This window comes from Lottia gigantea, assembly GCF_000327385.1.
Source record: "Lottia gigantea unplaced genomic scaffold LOTGIsca_36, whole genome shotgun sequence".
In the NCBI taxonomy this organism is placed as follows: domain Eukaryota; kingdom Metazoa; phylum Mollusca; class Gastropoda; family Lottiidae; genus Lottia; species Lottia gigantea.
The window spans coordinates 2,303,472-2,324,662 of NW_008709220.1; the positions used below are offsets into that span (position 1 = coordinate 2,303,472).

Below are 21,191 nucleotides of genomic sequence, written 5' to 3' on the forward strand. Positions count from 1 at the left end.
CACACGTCATAAAATAACATGTTCATAAAATAACAACATGTCCATAAAGTAACAACATGTCCATAAAATAACATGTCATAAAAAAAAAATAACACGTCATAAAATAACAACACGTCATAAAATAACATGTCCATAAAGTAACAACATGTCCATAAAATAACAACACGTCATAAAATAACATGTCCATAAAGTAACAACGTCCATAAAATAACAACACGTCATAAAAAAAAAAATAACACGTCATAAAATAACAACACGTCATAAAATAACAACATGTCCATAAAGTAACAACATGTCATAAAAAAAAAATAACACGTCATAAAATAACAACACGTCATAAAATAACATGTCCATAAAGTAACAACATGTCCATAAAATAACAACATGTCATAAAAAAAAAAATAACACGTCATAAAATAACAACACGTCATAAAATAACATGTCCATAAAGTAACAACGTCCATAAAATAACAACACGTCATAAAATAACATGTCCATAAAGTAACAACACGTCATAAAGTAACAACACATCATAAAATATATATTTATTTCAGCAACAAAACAACTGATAAAAATATCCACCCAATATTTCAAGCTGAACTAATTCTAATAATGCTCTTTTCCATTCTATCATTAGGTACACAGAATATAATATATAGACCTATATTTCTACTCTATCACTAGATACACAGAATATAATATATAGACCTATATTTCTACTCTATCATTAGGTACACAGAATATAATATATAGACCTATATTTCTACTCTATCACTAGATACACAGAATATAATATATAGACCTATATTTCTACTCTATCACTAGATACACAGAATATAATATATAGACCTATATTTCTACTCTATCACTGGGTACACAGAATATAATATATAGACCTAAATTTCTACTCTATCACTAGATACACAGAATATAATATATAGACCTAAATTTCTACTCTATCACTAGATACACAGAATATAATATATAGACCTATATTTCTACTCTATCACTGGGTACACAGAATATAATATATAGACCTATATTTCTACTCTATCACTGGGTACACAGAATATAATATATAGACCTAAATTTCTACTCTATCACTAGATACACAGAATATAATATATAGACCTATATTTCTACTCTATCATTAGGTACACAGAATATAATATTTAGACCTAAATTTCTACTCTATCACTAGGTACACAGAATATAATATATAGACCTATATTTCTACTCTATCACTGGGTACACAGAATATAATATATAGACCTATATTTCTACTCTATCACTGGGTACACAGAATATAATATATAGACCTATATTTCTACTCTATCACTAGATACACAGAATATAATATATAGACCTATATTTCTACTCTATGCCTTATACAATGCCTTATAATGCCTATTCTTTGTTTATTAAAGAAGTTTGTTATACCATTATCTTTTTTATTTTGTCACATGCTACAGTGAACGTTTGTGAAATATTTATGATATCTTAAAATATGGTTTCCTTATTTTTTTGAGTCAAATTAAGCAAACTATTTGATTAACTGGTATTTCTAATGAATTATCATGTATTCTTAATCATATCATTATGTTCTTATTGTATATAATTAAGAGTTTTAACCAATCATAAATGTCTGTGTATGTACAGTCTGGATAAACAAAAAAAGACTTATTGACTTTTCTTTTCACTCATTGGAATTCTGCTGATATTTCTCTTTTAACTAATTATGAATTGGGAGACAAACTGGTATTTTTCCAAGTCATTAGAACACCTCTACTTTCTATTCATATAAATATTAACATTTTCATTTTCATTAATGGAAATAAGGGAACCCATCTTTAATGATATCTAATGACGTACGCGATCTCCTGTGACAACTTCGAATGAATACACAACAAACTTTCAACTAAAAATAAACAAGACAATGGAACAAATATCAGTCTAACTTAATTTCAAGGCACACAATGAATAATTAACATAACAAAAAGCTAATTAATATTGTATCTAAATTTATATTCACTATTCTTTCTGTATTGAGCTTTAACAATACTCATAACAAACGTTAAATATTTTATCTGTTATACAGTAATTATGACATGTCCTATCATCTTTGGTTTACGTTCTATATCTACATTTCTGTTAGTTCATTATAATAAAAAGAATCACCAACACCTTCGACCTTCGACCTCCGACCTCCTGATGTTCAAACAATACCTCCCTCTCTCTATTCTAGTCTCCATCCAATTCTTGTTATAGTTTAAAATCCATCACCATCTCACTTGACACTCCTTTCTCAGCCCAGCAACTAAAACCCCAAGCCCCCCCCCTTCATTCTATTTATCCCTCTACAGTTCATCATCAATATCTTATTCATTATTATCTCAATGTCCCAACCCCAAATTCCTTGAAAAAAACTCTTCGGTCTCTTTTTATCTAGTCCCCATTCAAATTAATCAAAAAGTTTAAGGTTCATCATGATCATCTAATTATAAGTGATCTAAAAAGAATCACATCTGTCTGCCTTAGACCCCCAATCCATCCAAAAAAAACAAAGCTCAGCTAACAGTTACAGTTCATCACAGAGAATACTATCTGTATCTTCTCAAAGTGATCTCTGTTCACAATATAATCACACCCCTCTCCCAGAAACCCCCAATCACCACCATTGACCCTCACTCTCTCACTTTCCCCACCCCCCCAAAAAAAACGTCTCCAAACAGTTAAAGTTCATCATGAACATCATTATCAGTTTCCTCTGAATCATCTATATCTATTAAATCCTCATCCACTGCATCCTCTTCACCTTCTCCAAGTCCGTATTTCTCATCAATATTTTTCTGTATCAGAGCGATTTCTTTTAATGTTTGGGACACTAGAGTTAATCTCTGAAAAAAAGAAAGAAATTAGAATACTCGTACTACACGATTAATGATTAATCAACCAATCAGATAATCCCTTCTAATAATACCTCAATCAGTGTTTTAGACTCTGAAATAACAAACAGTGTTTTAGACTCTGTAATAACAAACAGTGTTTTAGACTCTGAAATAACAAACAGTGTTTTAGACTCTGTAATAACAAACAGTGTTTTAGACTCTGAAATAACAAACAGTGTTTTAGACTCTGTAATAACAAACAGTGTTTTAGACTCTGTAATCACAAACATTGTTTTAGACTCTGAAATAACAAACAGTGTTTTAGACTCTGTAATAACGTCACGAGATGTCTGGGCAGTGTATAATTTATAATGGTAAACTAGAAGATACAGGAACTGTGACTGGTAATGACACTGGAGATTAGACGGCAAGTTGGACATGTAAAGTTAAGAAGTAATAATCTAGAAATTTCAAAATAAAAAAAAAACATTATATTGTATTTAACAGAACGAGCCACTTACCAGTGAATCTAGAAATTTAAAAAAAACTTGCCAATTTCAACAAGCTTAAATAAAGCTAAGCAGCAAGACCACATGAATATAAATAATTTCAAATTCCCTCTAAAACAAACAAATTGATTTTGGTGATTGACAAATAAAATTACTGCGAGGTGTAGGAAATAGACCAGAAATAGAATATAAAAACCCAACTTACATAGGAATCTAGATGTTGAACCTCATCCATCGTAATTTGACCATCTCCATTTTTATCTAATTTATTTCCCAGCTGTAATTATAAACCTATCAATATATCACGTTGAATCAAAACATGATCAGAAAGACAGAGAATTACAAAGATAATAACTTAAACCTCTTTTAATCTGAAGGTTGAACTGGTGCATTATTTAAGAATTAGTAGGTCTAGCATTATTGATTGATCACCGAACAAACTGAAGAAATGGCAAAGTCATTTTTGTATATTTGTCATGTGATCAACCCACCAATAATGCTAGTGAGACCAATGTTTAATTCTTATATTTATATTCAGATACTTTTATTAACACAATTTTCACTGTTTTATATGATTGGTTACTTGAATTTGTCACAAATCTTAGATTACGTCATTGTTGTGTTTTGATGACGTCATAGTATCATGTGACATACTACAGTTTATAGAAAAATCCAACGCCAGTTTGCGTAACTAGTTTATAGAAGGAAATGATAGAAATATAAATATTATAAATATAAGTTAAAACCATCGTATCGTACCATTTAGTAGAACCAAGGGTATCTTATTCAATAATTAATATCTTATCTTATAATCTTCTTAAATTTCATAACCCCCCTCCCCCTCCCAAATAACATTTTGTTTACCTGACACATTGATTTTTAGGGTTTCTGCCCCGTCCCCTACAGGCATTCTACCATCAAGGTTTGTAAATATTTCTTACCTCGTCTGCCTTGACACTGAATAGATCTAAATCTTCTTTAATTAGATCCTGAAACGTAATAAAAGTTAAAACAAGTTTTGGGGAGAAGATGGGGGGTGGAAAAGCATGTTAGTGTGGGGGGTTGGGGATGACATGACGACTCAACTCATTTTTTTGTTATTAAATCCTGAAAAAAATAGTGAAAGTTAGCTTCAAATAACTATAGCAATAAGTAAAGCACAGTGGTAGGTGAGAATTTACCTGTTTACCTGATCTATGATCTGTATTAAGTACTAATGGTTTCTAGATCACCTTGGTATATTAAGGGTATGTGTACATTTGTGAGAAATGGTGGGGGAAGAAAAGTAAGTAGGGGTAGAGGTGATTGATAATCTAAATCATTTATTAAATCTTGGTATATACAGATATATAGATCATACATTATCTAGGGAGAGGAGAGGAGAGGAGAGGGGGAGGGGAGAGGGGGAGAGGAGAGGGGGAGGGGGAGGTGATAATAACTAATCTAAATCATTTATTAAATCTTGGTATATACAGATATATAGATCATACATTATCTAGGGAGATGAAAGGGGGAGGGGGAGGGGGAGGGGGGATGCCAAGGGATGGTAACTATCTGATATCTTGTGGGTACAAAACATAGAATAAAATTAAAATAGAGTTATCTCCCTTGTGTTATATATTGTACTACAATGTAAGAAATATTAATATTACTCACCACACCTTGTTCATTATTCAATTCCTGAAACAAAACCAATTCCTAAATTCAAAAATAAATTGAAAATATCATTTTAAGGGGACAAGTTCACCATTTTTTAACCAATTATATTTTAGTCTCAGAAACGGGAATTAGCTAAGCTAATCACTAATAGTATTCACAGCTCAAAATTTGAGTCTTCAAATCCATGTGTGTCCAGAATTATGTGTGTTTGAATGTTAAAATGATGACTCATCTTTTCTTCAGACTCTGCCATATATAGAAAAGACATATATAGATATAGTGAGTAAAATTCCTAGTTTGAGATATCTTTTAAGGAATTGTGCGATTTTCGTAAATTTCTATTACTTCTGAAGACTTTTTACATATATTCAAGATTCAAATTAAGCCCTCAAAATGGTGCATCTGTCCCTTTGATATATTTCCCTGTTGGCCTATGTTAGTATATTATATCAGTATGATACAAGCTTTCTATATGTTACTATTAGTGATGTCTACAGTCATTCTATTGCTGAGTTCTATACCTTCAGAATTCATGGAATCAACTGCACATTCAATAAAACAGTTCAGTTCAGAATGCATCGCCAAAAAACTATAAGGTGTAGACAGGATTAAAAATGGCAAGAAAAGGAATAGACAGTAAATTCTAAAAGGGACATACCTGGTTCTATCTGTTTGATTGAGACAGAAACAGTTGAGAATTCACCAATCAAACACCACCCTTGTGTCTAATTAGAAGGTAAAGGAGTCAATCCGAACCCATCTTCACCTGCTTTTACCCACTGTGTCCTATACCTTGACTGCAATAGCCACTGATTTAGACCTCTGATTGGCTGTATTCATTAGCATACAAACTAATCAAATTACTGCATATACTAACTTCTGTGATATAAGAATAGTTATTATTGCAGTCAAGGTGTTAGACAAATTTCTTAATAGTCCAGTCTTTCTAAATTCATTCCAAAATATGACCAAAAACTAATAGCGAGAGAATGTACTTCAAGTTTTTATCAGCTGATCAGAGTTTGGTATAAAACTTACCGTGAAGAGAGAAGTGAGAATAAAAACTTACCGGGAAGGGAGAAGTGAGAATAAAAACTTACCGGAAGTGATGTGAGAATAAAAACTTACCGCGAAGAGAGATGTGACAATAAAAACTTACCGGGAAGAGAGATGTGACAATAAAAACTTACCGGGAAGAGAGATGTGAGAATAAAAAAAGTTACCGGGGAAGAGAGATGTGAGAATAAAAACTTACCGGGAAGAGAGATGTGAGAATAAAAACTTACCGGGAAGAGAGATGTGAGAATAAAAACTTACCGGGAAGAGAGATGTGAGAATAAAAAACTTACCTGGAAGAGAGATGTGAGAATAAAAACTTACCGGGAAGAGAGAAGTGAGAATAAAAACTTACCGGGAAGAGAGAAGTGAGAATAAAAACTTACCGGGAAGAGAGATGTGACAATAAAAACTTACCGGGAAGAGAGAATTGAGAAAATCTGATTTTGATAAAGTTTGACCTTTAGCTGTCTCTAACGAGGAAACAAAATGATCTCTGGAATAAAAAAAATAAAAATTTTTATATTTCTAGCTCTCCTCAAAGAAGGAAAGATTCTGAATTTTGGCTATCATAGTTTGTAATAGTTTGACATTGTGAATATGAGGTGAAATACGAGGTAAAATACCTACTTGATATTTTCTACAGACTCTAAGAGTGCATTGAAACCTGTCGTTTTAACTTTACCCAGCGTCAGTTCTTTATCACACTCTTTATTACACGTAGATAAATTAGTTTTTAACGAATCATAATGACTCCACCAGATATTCACAGCTAGATTAGAATTATACGATCTCACTTGATGAATCCTAAAATAATAATATACAGGAATAATAGGCTAATATCATATATTGTGGACTCCATTTGTTCTCCACGCGCAGGCATACAGCATCCGTTAGCGTGTATATACCATCTATATATGTACGTTAGTAACCAAGCGTAGACATAATCCAGCCAATGACTGTTAAGATATACCTTTTCTAAAAATACCCAGATGTCATTCTGGCTTTTTAAAACTTTGTACAGCATCCGTGAGCACAAAAAAATCCCTGAATCTTCTGTAGACTTTAGCGTATAGGCAATATGGATTACTGATTTAGTACCTTGTTAACAAGAGTAACTTCCCTTATTGTCAATTGGTGAATCCTTACATCTAATGTAATGTAAATAGAAACAAGTTTCTCAGATATGCATAATGGCGTTTTTATTGGGAGAGGAGCGCACTTTCAATTTTCTTATCATATTACATAGGGAAAGGTTTGGCCTTCTACACAACAATTTCTATAAACACCATCAGACATGAAAATCTTTGGCTAAAATCCTATTTTGAATAAATTCTATATTTTTCAGACGGACTACATCTATCAAGACAGCATCTCTGAATGAAGAGAAGATACAAGAATGAGAAGAGATGACCTACCATTTATAGGGTATATACAGACAGTCCCCTGATTCTAGATGGGCGTGTATATATTCTACCTCGGCTAGACCTGGATATTTTACATAATCCATACTGAAATATAATTATAATAAATAATAATAATACAGTTTTTATGAGGCGAACTCATGGATCATGTCTACCAGTTGGTCTTCAGTCAAACATCTTGATAATGGTTTTACAAGGATAACAATTTAGGTTCTAGGGTATGAATGGGTTAGGGTAACAGCACACAGTACAGCTGAATTCAGCCAATTGGTAAACCCCAAAACTCAAAATTCCTTCCTTTTTTTGGTTAGTTTCTTATTTTTTGAGCGTCTGCTATGGCAAAATTATAGCTGTTTTGACAATAGGATGGGTCTGTTTTGACAAGTTTGGAGGTCTGCTATGTCAAAATTTTAGCTGTTTCGACAATATGATACGCCTGTTTTGACCAGGGTCTTTACTCCTATATAATTCTGCTCGAGAGGCAATGCCTGTAAGAGTACCAAGAGTTAAAAATGTAGGAATCAAGGGACCCCCAGGTTAGGTAGTAGGTGTCTAAGATACAGAACAACTGTAAATTAAAGTCCTGTCTCTAACAACAGACAACCCAATCCCCTCTCCCTCCTCCCTCTCCTTACATTATTGCCCCTCCCTCTGCACACATTACCATCCCCTCCCCCACCCCCTCTCCTCACAACCTCTCTCTAAGAATATTATAAAGTGCCTCTCACCTATCAGAGTCTATAGAGGAATAAGCTCCGTTGGGATTATCTATAGGAACCTGTAATATACAGTCAATAATAATTATACTTTAAACTGATTGATACATTTCAGATACACATTCCTCATCAGGACAACTTAATGTATATATATACTTACTGTTAGATAATTCTCATACTGCTGTCATGTGTTTCTGATACACAATCCTCATCAGGACAGCCAGTTTTAAAAATGGAGGTTAATTTTCTGTTAATATTCTTTTAATATACGACTTAACATTAGCTAATTGACTAGAGCTCATCTCATGCTGCTGTCACATGTTTCAGATACATAATCCTTATCAGGACACCTAGTTACAGAAATGGAGGTTAATATTCCAATATACGACTTAACATTAGCTAATTGACTAGAGCTTATCTCATGCTGCTGTCACATGTTTCAGATACACAATCCTCATCAGGACAGAAGAGCTTTATTGGAGTTTAGAGGGGGTGGCTACAGATGTATCCAATGAAAGCGTATAGACGTGTACCTGCAGGAGAGAGGGGGTGGGTACAGATGTATCCAATGAAAGCGTATAGACGTGTACCTGCAGGAGAGAGGGGGTGGGTACAGATGTATCCAATGAAAGCTTATAGACGTGTACCTGCAGGTGTCTTCATTAAAAGTTTATGATCATCATAAAATTCTAAAATCTACTTTTGGTACTATATATTGATTTAGTTATGAAATTTATTTTCAATGATTTTTGAAATAAAAAAAATATCAGCTTGAAAAGATTGCGTAGGAATAAATCTGAGAACATCTGACTCAATTCAAATAAAACTTACTTTACTATCTGTTTTTTATAACACAGCAGATATTTTCTTTATGTCAGAAATCTATAGCTGTGAATTTAATGATTTTTATTCTGATGCATAGACTGCTAGTGTTATTCAGTATAGTTTATTTAAATCATGTGATGAAAGGGATGAGTGGGGGCCACAGATAGGTCTGGTTATCAATTAATAAATTCAGATCAATTAACATTGCCCAATAATCCATTAATAATTTAATTAAATATTTTAAATCATGTCCAAATTTTGAATTTCAATGGTTATTTTGTATCAAAGAAGTATTTTCTTGTTTTGATCTGTTATTATAGTTTATTGTGGGTATGTTATGTGTTATAGAAGTATATTCTTGTTTTGATCAGTTATTATAGTTTATTGTGGGTATGTTATGTGTTATAGAAGTATATTCTTGCTTTGATCAGTTATTATAGTTTATTGTGGGTATGTTATGTGTTATAGAAGTATATTCTTGTTTTGATCAGTTATTATAGTTTATTGTGGGTATGTTATGTGTTATAGAAGTATATTCTTGCTTTGATCAGTTATTATAGTTTATTGTGGGTATGTTATGTGTTATAGAAGTATATTCTTGTTTTGATCAGTTATTATAGTTTATTGTGGGTATGTTATGTGTTATAGAAGTATATTCTTGCTTTGATCAGTTATTATAGTTTATTGTGGGTATGTTATGTGTTATAGAAGTATATTCTTGTTTTGATCAGTTATTATAGTTTATTGTGGGTATATTATGTGTTAAGGGTTTAGAAAATGTAACTTATAATTGATTGTGAAATTTGATAAGCGAAATTCAAAATTCTTAGCGATGATAATTGATTATTCTAATTATTTTATAATAATATTATTGATTTGAAATGACATAACACAGTGTTAATACAGTAAGCTTATAACCATCTGTTGATTAGAATTCACTAACAAATGAAAGGTAATTACCTCCTTAATTGAAAATATATTAATCTTCAAAAATATAGAGGAACCTGAACTTGCAATTTGGATATAAAGTGTAACAATTGGCTTAGAAAGACAGACAGATGGGCCATTTTGGGTATGGGGGTGGGACTTGATCTTTAAAACACACAGCCTGAAGTCTGTCTCGGTTTATTGTCCCATCAGAACGACTAGACACTTTTTATATGTCAACCCCAAACTGCATCACTGACAAAGGGAAACTTGGTTGAATATCGTAAGGTATGATTTTGACGTCTGCCAGGTTTGAATCTCAGCATACTAGGTTTGTTAGCCAGGTCCAATTTAGTCAAATCAACCCAAACAGAGCAGATGTTTTGTTGACTAAGAAGAACAGGTGGGGGAATGAGGATATTACTTTGTCATAAAATACTTCATTATCACCCTGACTGAAACAATAGACCCTTTTCTACTCCCCTTTTCTCTCTAATACTTTAACATTAGCACCCTAAAATAATAGTCAATAGCCCTGAGGTGATGGTTTACTGACACGGTCCCTGCCCATTGTTTTTAGGGGGTGACTAATCGCTTTTGTCTGTATGGTCATTAACAGTTTTACAATCTACCATTGTTTCGAGGGGCAGACAGATGATTTAAATAGTTAATTGTTAGAATTTTGTTGGTTTAATTAAAACATTTAAACAGTTTTCAGTTTTATATTTATTGAACCCAGCCCCGTCACCAGGAATGAATTGGTGTTGAGGCTCAGATTTTGTACTCAGAAAATTTAAAGAATCAAAGACCCAGAGAACTTATTTCTGACAATATTGAGGTGCCAAAAACGTATCAAAATCTATATCTTTTTGATTTTATATAAAATCGATTGTAAATGAATCAATCTCTGCTGAACTGAAGAAGGTTTTGCTGGGGCTTAATTCTCACTGGCTGGGGTCCAGCTCCCACAGACCCCACCCTAAAGACAGGGTTTATTGAAGGTCAGGAGTAAGATTTAAACTATGTTTTTATATCTAGTTAGTTATTCCTTATTTTTTTAATAAGCTGTTTCGAGGAATCAAATAACTTTTCATCTTCAGCAGTTCATTTTTATACGCCCACATCTCTCTATGTGGACGTATATTGTCGGCACCCCTGTCCGTCCGTCCGTCAACATTTGCTTGTAAACGCAGGATTTTTTGATGGAATCAAATGAAATTCGGTACGTGTATACATATTCATAAAACGAAGATCAAGTTCGAATTTGAACTATTAACATCTGCATACCGTGGTGGGCGTATATGGCTGTGGTCCCCTGTTAAATTATCTCTTAGATTTTAAACCTAGAGGAAAGACAGGTTACTGTAGTAGTATTTAGGTAAATATAGTAAAACTCTGTAAATAGAGAAATCAAATCAACTCTGTGTGTGTTTTTAGGTTCAGTTTGTTTGTTGTATAAAATAAACAGAAACATCACCTGATCTTATCTTATAGATTACAATAGTCTATCAAACTATACTTATACATGTTCTGTTTAAACTTGGTGGTAGATAGATGAATAAAAGAATGAATAAATGAATAGACAGATTAGTGTGCATAGATGGATGATTAATAGCAAATCCAGAAAAATAAGAAAATAAATAAACATCAAGTTAAAAGAAATATCTAAATGGCCAAATAGTCAGCAAGCGAGAGAATGAATGAATAAATCAAAAACAAACTAATTAATGAATAAACTAATTAATATATGAACTAATCAATAAATGAACTAATTGATGAATGAACTAATCAATAAATGAACTAATTAATGAATGAACTAATTAATGAATGAACTAGCTAATGAATGAACTAATTAATTAATGAACTAATTAATATATGAACTAATCAATGTATGAACTAATTAATGAATGAACTAATTAATGAATGAACTAATTAATATATGAACTAATAAATGAATGAACTAATTAATGAATGAACTAGTTAATAGATGAATGAACTAATTCATGAATGAACTAATTCATGAATGAACTAATTCATGAATGAACTAATTCATGAATGAACGAATTAATATATGAACTAATGAATGAATGAACTAATTAATGAATGAACTAATTAATGAATGAACTAATTAATGTATAAACTAATTAATGAATGAACTAAATAATAAATGAACTAATTAATTAATGAATAAATTAATTAATGAACTAATTAATGTATGAACTAATTAATGAATGAATAAATTAATGAATGAACTAATTAATGAATGAACTAATTAATGTATGAACTAATGAATGAATGAACTAATGAATGAATGAACTAATGAATGAATGAACTAATTAATGAATGATCTAATTAATGAATGAACTAATTAATGTATGAACTAATTAATGAATGAACTAAATAATGAATGAACTATTTAATTAATGAATGAATTAATGAATGAACTAATTAATGAATGAACTAATTAATGAATAAATGAGTGGATGAAAGACATAATGAAAACATTCAAAAATCAAATTATGATAAATAATTGACTGAATTTTCTACGAACCTTGCCAGGGTAGGTTATAGGGTCCACGATTACAAAATCTTTCGTTCCTCGATAGACACAGTTGATATTCTCCACCGAGTCAGTATGGACCACAGAATTTGTTCCCCCACTACTGAACCACATCATCTGCAAAAAACATATCCCCCAAAAATTAGTAACCATCTTTCTCTATAAATATTTTAAGTCAAAAGACAATCTTTAGTTTTAATATGTTTATTTTCGTGTAAAAATTACATTTTGATCAAAAAATGACTTAGGGACATAGTTTTCTGTTGATTTAGATGATCATTGCTACAGAGTTTGATTTAGATGATCATTGCTACAGGGTTTGATTTAGATGGTCATTGCTACAGAGTTTGATTTAGATGATCATTGCTACAGGGTTTGATTAGATGATCATTGCTACAGAGTTTGATTTAGATGATCATTGCTACAGGGTTTGATTTAGATGATCATTGCTACAGGGTTTGATTAGATGATCATTGCTACAGAGTTTGATTTAGATGATCATTGCTACAGGGTTTGATTTAGATGATCATTACTACAGAGTTTGATTTAGATGATCATTGCTACAGGGTTTGATTTAGATGGTCATTGCTACAGAATTTGATTTTGATGATCATTGCTACAGAGTTTGATTTAGATGATCATTGCTACAGGGTTTGATTTAGATGATCATTACTACAGAGTTTGATTTAGATGATCATTGCTACAGGGTTTGATTTAGATGGTCATTGCTACAGAATTTGATTTTGATGATCATTGCTACAGAGTTTGATTTAGATGATCATTGCTACAGGGTTTGATTCTAGTATATCCTTAGGTTGAATAGAATTTGTGGCTAGGTGGGGATAACCTGTATAATGTTCAGCTTTTTTCTCTCTACATGTGTATTTGTACGCAGGCAATGGACATAAAATTTACTTACATTTTCTACGAGTTGGTCTTTCATGATGTCCGGACATTGTAAACAGCATGGGAGGATGACATCTTGACTGAAATATTTACACAATGTTTCTACAATTTACATTAGATACAATGTTTCTACAATTTACATTAAATACAATGTTTCTACAATTTACATTAAATACAATGTTTCTACAATTTACATTAAATACAATGTTTCTACAATTTACATTAGATATAATGTTTCTACAATTTACATTAGACACAATGTTTCTACAATTTACATTAAATACAATGTTTCTACAATTTACATTAGATATAATGTTTCTACAATTTACATTAGATACAATGTTTCTACAATTTACATTAGACACAATGTTTCTACAATATACATTAAATACAATGTTTCTACAATTTACATTAAGTACAATGTTTCTACAATTTACATTAAATACAATGTTTCTACAATTTACATTAGATATAATGTTTTTACAATTTACATTAGATACAATGTTTCTACTATTTACATAAGATACAATGTTTCTACAATTTACATTAGATACAATGTTTCTACAATTTACATTAAATACAATGTTTCTACAATTTACATTAGATACAATGTTTCTACTATTTACTTTAAATACAATGTTTCTACTATTTACATTAGATATAATGTTTCTACAATTTACATTAGATACAATGTTTCTACAATTTACATTAGATACAATGTTTCTACAATTTACATTAGATACAATGTTTCTACTATTTACTTTAAATACAATGTTTCTACAATTTACATTAGATATAATGTTTCTACAATTTACATTAGATACAATGTTTCTACAATTTACATTAGACACAATGTTTCTACAATATACATTAAATACAAAGTTTCTACAATTTACATTAAGTACAATGTTTCTACAATTTACATTAAATACAATGTTTCTACAATTTACATTAGACACAATGTTTCTACAATTTACATTAGACACAATGTTTCTACTATTTACATTAGATATAATGTTTCTACAATTTACATTTAGTACAATGTTTCTACTATTTACATTAGATACAATGTTTCTACTATTTACATTAAATACAATGTTTCTACAATTTACATAAGATACAATGTTTCTACAATTTACATTAAATACAATGTTTCTACAATTTACATTAGATACAATGTTTCTACTATTTACATAAGATACAATGTTTCTACAATTTACATAAGATACAATGTTTCTACTATTTACATTAAATACGATGTTTCTACAATTTACATTAAATACAATGTTTCTACTATTTACATAAGATACAATGTTTCTACTATTTACATTAAATACAATGTTTCTACAATTTACATTAGATACAATGTTTCTACAATTTACATTAAATACAATGTTTCTACTATTTACAAAAGATACATAGACAACGGCACTGAACAAAAAAAAATGTTTACGTCCTTTATTTCAATGTTTTTACTTTCAATCAATCAAACAAAAATCTCATTTAATAGATTGTTTTCCTGATTGATTGAGTTGAATTATATTTCAAAAAACTATATAATAAAACAGAGTTCTGAAATTTATTAATTCATTTATTCATTGGCAGTATTTCTGATTACCATAAATAATAAATAATAAATAATAAATAATAAATAATAAATAATAAATAATATATGATAAATATATTGTACTATTTTGATATTTGATAAAGTAAAAGATGGAATAATTTGTAGATTTGGAAGTCAATTTGATATTTTCATTAAAAATTAATGTATCATATTAAAGGGACTGATTGGCCATTTTCTGGGGCTGATTTGAGTCTTGAATATATGTAAATAGTCCTCAGAAATACTAGATATGTACGAAAATCACATAATTCCTTCAAAAATATCTCAAACTATTTCTATATATGTCTTTTCTATATATCACAGATTTTCAAGAAAAGACAAGTCATCGTGTTAACTTTCAAATGCAGATAATTCTGGACACACATGGATTTAAAGGCTCAAAATTTTGATGGTGAATTGTAAATAATATTACTGATAAGCTCAGCTAAATAATTCCTGTTTCTGTCTCTGTAATTTAAGTTAAATTAAAGAATAAATCAGAGAGTTACTCACCTTAAATATTCAGGCACTGTATCCACCATATAAAACGATGAACTGTTGTAAATTTTAACAAAACGTTGAAAATTCATATCCAACGTTTCTTGATCTCGGCTTTCTTTCTTCACGGTCTCCAAGTGAACTTTACTGTCTTTAGGAATGTCTAATTTGAGGAAGTATTGGTCCGTCCAGAGTTGGAACGCAGGCGATAATTTCGCTCCATTTTTAAATTTGACAGGTTTTTGAGGAAGATAATAATTCTTAAAAAATGTTTCTGGATCTGGGAATTCCACGATTTCTTCTACTGGATGGACCGGACGCCCGGTTCCGAACCGTTTTCCATGACCTGGCTCCTTCGTTAAATCAATTTCTGAATTTACTCTGGTTAACAAAGTCACAAAAACACAAAGAAATATCACTGATAGAGATGAGTTCATATTCATATAAAAAATGTTCATTTTGAAATTGTGTGTAGTTTCACAAAAATATCTTCTAGTTTAAAACGATATCAGTGAGAGACGAGAAATTTCACCAACTTTCTAAACTTCAGTCAATAATTTTTTTAATTCAGTCAGCTAGTATCAAATATTAACTATAACCTGGTTGATTCGTATCACCAGATTCGAAACGTTCAATAAATTCTTTAGAATTATGTTGAATACCTGAAATAAAATGAAATGAAAATCTGTTGCAATTCAATATTATTATATAAAATAAATTAAGATTTATTCTAAAAAAACCATTACCAAGTTAATATCATAGTAGAGAGCAAACATCAATAATATTTATAAAATTATAGAATGCAATCTGTTACAAATTATAATGTTTAAATATAACCTAAATTTACTTCACCGTGATATTACCATGTTTAATAGCCTAATAGGAATTCAACAGATTTGAACTATCGATCAGTCATCTTGATCTGACTCTTTTTGCCAACTGTGTTAAGATTTAACTGTGTTTGCCAATCATGTTCAGCAGAAGATTAAAATATCTGGCTATGACTTCCTTATTAAGGATATTTTTTAATTATGAAAATGAGACAGTTCACTAATTGTTCATTATTTTAAAAATTAAATTCAAATTTAGAGATGCATGCTTACGTTCTTCTGAAGTCTATCGTTAATCAGGGATTTTGTTTTAGGCACATTTGCAAACTATGTATGACAGGTGCTACAACTGTTGCATTCTAAAATTAGTTGTAATAAATAAACCAAGAACTACTAATCTGAACAGCAGAACCAAACCCAAAATCAGAACAATATTAAGTAAGTATAATGATACGTAATGAAAAGTGGTATCAGATGTCTAGAAGAGTAAGTATACCCTGCCTGGCCTTTCAATACTGTATCAATCATAAGTAAGTAAGTATTTCATAGTGAAAAGTGATATCAGGTGTCTAGAAGAGTAAGAATACCCTGCCTGGCCTTTCAATACTGTATCAATCATAAGTAAGTAAGTATTTCATAGTGAAAAGTGATATCTGATGTCTAGAAGAGTAAGTATACCCTGCCTGGCCTTTCAATACTGTATCAATCATAAGCAAGTAAGTATTTCATAGTGAAAAGTGGTATCAGGTGTCTAGAAGAGATAGAATACCCTGCCTGTCTGTTAATGGTTTGATTTAGGAGCAAAATATGTTGGCTTGAGGAGAAAACATTCAAACTATAGTCAAATATGTATTACCTTGGAAGAAAACAGTGTTAAAGGAGAAAGAGGAAAGAAAATAACTAGATGTAATAGGATATGTTTGTTGATATTACGACTCAACAAGATCCTGTTAGTAAGAATATATACTGACTGTCTGACTATCTGACTGACTGACTGACTGACGGTGTTATATTTGTATCACAAAGTGTTACAGTTATATATAACTATCATGGGGAAATAAAATAGTTTTATATCCTACTGTTCGTCTCAGGAGCCAATGAAATGAAATTCTACATCAATTTACTGTTTCCTTTTATAATCATTAACCCATAAACATACAAAAAGATATTGGTTTGGGGTGGGGGAGCCCACAGGAGTCTGTAATATATACATGATCAGAGCTAAATTCCTTCACTTCAAATAAAAATTCCTTAAAGGGACTTAGTACAAGAATTTCCTTTAACAATATCTCAAACTAGGAATTTTACACATTTCTATATATATCTTTTCTATATATCACAGAGTATCTTAAATTGACCAGTCCTCATTTTAATTTTCAAACATGGATAATTCTGGGCACACAAGGCTCCAATTTCGATGGCGGGCTGTGAACACTATTACTGATTGGTTTCCTAGAAAAAAATTCTCATTTCTGAGACTAAAGTATGACTGGTCAAAAAATGGCCCACCTGTCCCTTTAGACGTGAGTTTAACTTACCACCTAGTCGACTAGTTTCTCGTCAGTTTAACTTACCACCTAGTCGACTAGTTTCTCGTCAGTTTAACTTACCACCTAGTCGACTAGTTTCTCGTCAGTTTAACTTACCACCTAGTCGACTAGTTTCTCGTCAGTTTAACTTACCACCTAGTCGACTAGTTTCTCGTCAGTTTAACTTACCACCTAGTCGACTAGTTTCTCGTCAGTTTAACTTACCACCTAGTCGACTAGTTTCTCGTCAGTTTAACTTACCACCTAGTCGACTAGTTTCTCGTCAGTTTAACTTACCACCTAGTCGACTAGTTTCTCGTCAGTTTAACTTACCACCTAGTCGACCAGTTTCTATAATTCTTTCGTTTCATTATACCAGTAAACTTTAAAAACAGGCAATACACAGTTATTATATCACTATAGATATTAACATACAAATAATATTGTATCTATCTATCCTTGAAGTTTTAATGCATAAAGAATTCACCTGAATGAAAGTTCAATACACCACCTAGCAAGCTCGTTCCATCCACGCCTTCTTAATAATTGAGACTGATACAGTAGGCAATATATTACCGTCATCAATAAATACATAAACAAACATAAAACAATTGATATTACTCACTGGATAATAATAATTTGATTTACCCAGGAAGTGATTTTATGTAAAACAGATACGACTGTTAAATATTTACTTTACCAACTGAAAGAACTCAAGTTTACCTATACATCATGACATCACCGTTAATATGTATCCCTTTACAACAAGTTTTTTTTCGTTCTGTTTTAAAACTTCTTAGCATGTAAATATTATAATCCTTTAGCGACATTTAGGGGTAGAGATCACATTAAATAACGAACACAATTTTATGGTATTCTACTCCTTAGTTTGTAGATTGTAGATTGTTGAAACGTAGTGTGTAATAAAACTAAGGAGTAGTATACTATATAAACTAAGATGACAATGTAGATTGTTGAAACGTAGTGTGTAATAAAACTAAGGAGTAGTATACTATATAAACTGATGATGACAATGTAGATTGTTGAAACCTAGTGTGTAATAAAACTAAGGAGTAGTATACTATATAAACTGATGATGACAATGTAGATTGTTGAAACCTAGTGTGTAATAAATCTAAGGAGTAGTATACTATATAAACTGATGATGACAATGTAGATTGTTGAAACGTAGTGTGTAATAAAACTAAGGAGTAGTATACTATATAAACTGATGATGACAATGTAGATTGTTGAAACCTAGTGTGTAATAAAACTAAGGAGTAGTATACTATATAAACTGATGATAACAATGTAGATTGTTGAAACGTAGTGTGTAATAAAACTAAGGAGTAGTATACTATATAAACTGATGATAACAATGTAGATTGTTGAAACGTAGTGTGTAATAAAACTAAGGAGTAGTATACTATATAAACTGATGATGACAATGTAGATTGTTGAAACGGGGTGTGTAATAAAACTAAGGAGTAGTATACTATATAAACTGAAGATGACAATGTAGATTGTTGAAACGGGGTGTGTAATAAAACTAAGGAGTAGTATACTCCTGGATGGTTCCAACTGTAATTTAACGTCATTGATACCAGCCCATGGAAACAAGAATATTAAAGTCAGAATTTATTCTTTAAAGATCTGCTTCACACAGAGAAAAAGAGGCCACAGACTTGGACTTCTGGATGAAGGGAATGACCAACAAAATAGTGGAAAAAGAAGCATGTCTGGTTAACAGCTAAATATCAGCTATAATGTGATGAGAAGACTGGATGAGAATAGTACTCTCAAAAAGGCACTGGCCAACATCATGAAGTAAAAAAACAGAAATAGTAACATAGTGTTATGGTGAAATGAGAATTTGGTACGAAGGTATGAAGCAAGGACTATTCATTTACAAGTGCTGATTATCTAAGTTATGTTTTGTTTGTGTTATATTCTACACAGTGTGGATTAAAGCTGGATATCGATTACCAAATTGAGATAGATTATCGATGGCAGACTACCAATAAATAAAAGAAATCTTTTAAATACTAAATAAAAATCATGTCCAAATTCTTAACTTCTTGAGTTATTTTTGCGTCATAGAAGTATATTCTAATTTTGATCAGTTATTATAGTTTATTGAGGGTATGTTATGTGTTATAGAAGTATATTCTAATTTTGATCAGTTATTATAGTTTATTGAGGGTATGTTATGTGTTATAGAAGTATATTCTAATTTTGATCAGTTATTATAGTTTATTGAGGGTATGTTATGTGTTATAGAAGTATATTCTTGTTTTGATCAGTTATTATAGTTTATTGTGGGTATGTTATGTGTTATAGAAGTATATTCTTGTTTTGATCAGTTATTATAGTTTATTGTGGGTATGTTATATGTAATAGAAGTATATTCTTGTTTTGATCAGTTATTATAGTTTATTGTGGGTATGTTATGTGTTATAGAAGTATATTCTTGTTTTGATCAGTTATTATAGTTTATTGTGGGTATGATATGTGTTATAGAAGTATATTCTTGTTTTGATCAGTTATTATAGTTTATTGAGGATATGTTATGTGTCATAGAAGTATATTCTTGTTTTGATCAGTTGTTATAGTTTATTGTGGGTATGTTATGTGTTATAGAAGTATATTCTAATTTTGATCAGTTATTATAGTTTATTGTGGGTGTGTTATAGAAGTATATTCTTGTTTTGATCAGTTATTATAGTTTATTGTGGGTATGTTATGTGTTATAGAAGTATATTCTTGTTTTGATCAGTTATTATAGTTTATTGTGGGTATGTTATGTGCTGAAGGGAAACTATGTGGAAGAGATTAATACTTGTTAACAGGTACAGGGGTTAAAATATAATGTTGACATATAACTGATTATTTATATATTTCGATGATTGATAATTGAAATTATAAATCAATTGAGGCAATAATTATTTATTTAGATTATTTTACCCAGTGAAGTAGAAAAAAAACTTTTTTGTTGTCATTCAGTAATATGGCTATATTAAATTGTTGAGGTTTTGTGAATTTTGGTATTATTAATTAAAACGTATTAATCATCCACATACTTATTCATCTACCATTCTTAAATTGGTGTCGTTCCTTTAACAACTATTTAAAAAAGGATAGAAAACTTTCTGTAGATGTTAAAACTATTTTAAATCAATAACTAACATCTGACACGGAAATATTTCCTCTACTTTCAATTTCAGCTAAACTCATTCCGGATTCTCATTGAGTCGATAT

At 30.7% G+C, this 21,191-nt stretch overlaps 1 protein-coding gene across 1 annotated transcript; it reads left to right on the forward strand.

Moving 5' to 3' along the window:
* Window positions 1-13,595: 13,595 nt before the first annotated feature.
* LOTGIDRAFT_121163 (hypothetical protein) lies at window positions 13,596-14,507 on the forward strand (the record flags this gene model as incomplete). Its single annotated transcript, XM_009058940.1, has 1 exon — window positions 13,596-14,507. A coding segment is annotated over one exon (912 nt), but the record flags the coding sequence as incomplete, so codon positions are not given.
* Window positions 14,508-21,191: the final 6,684 nt, after the last annotated feature.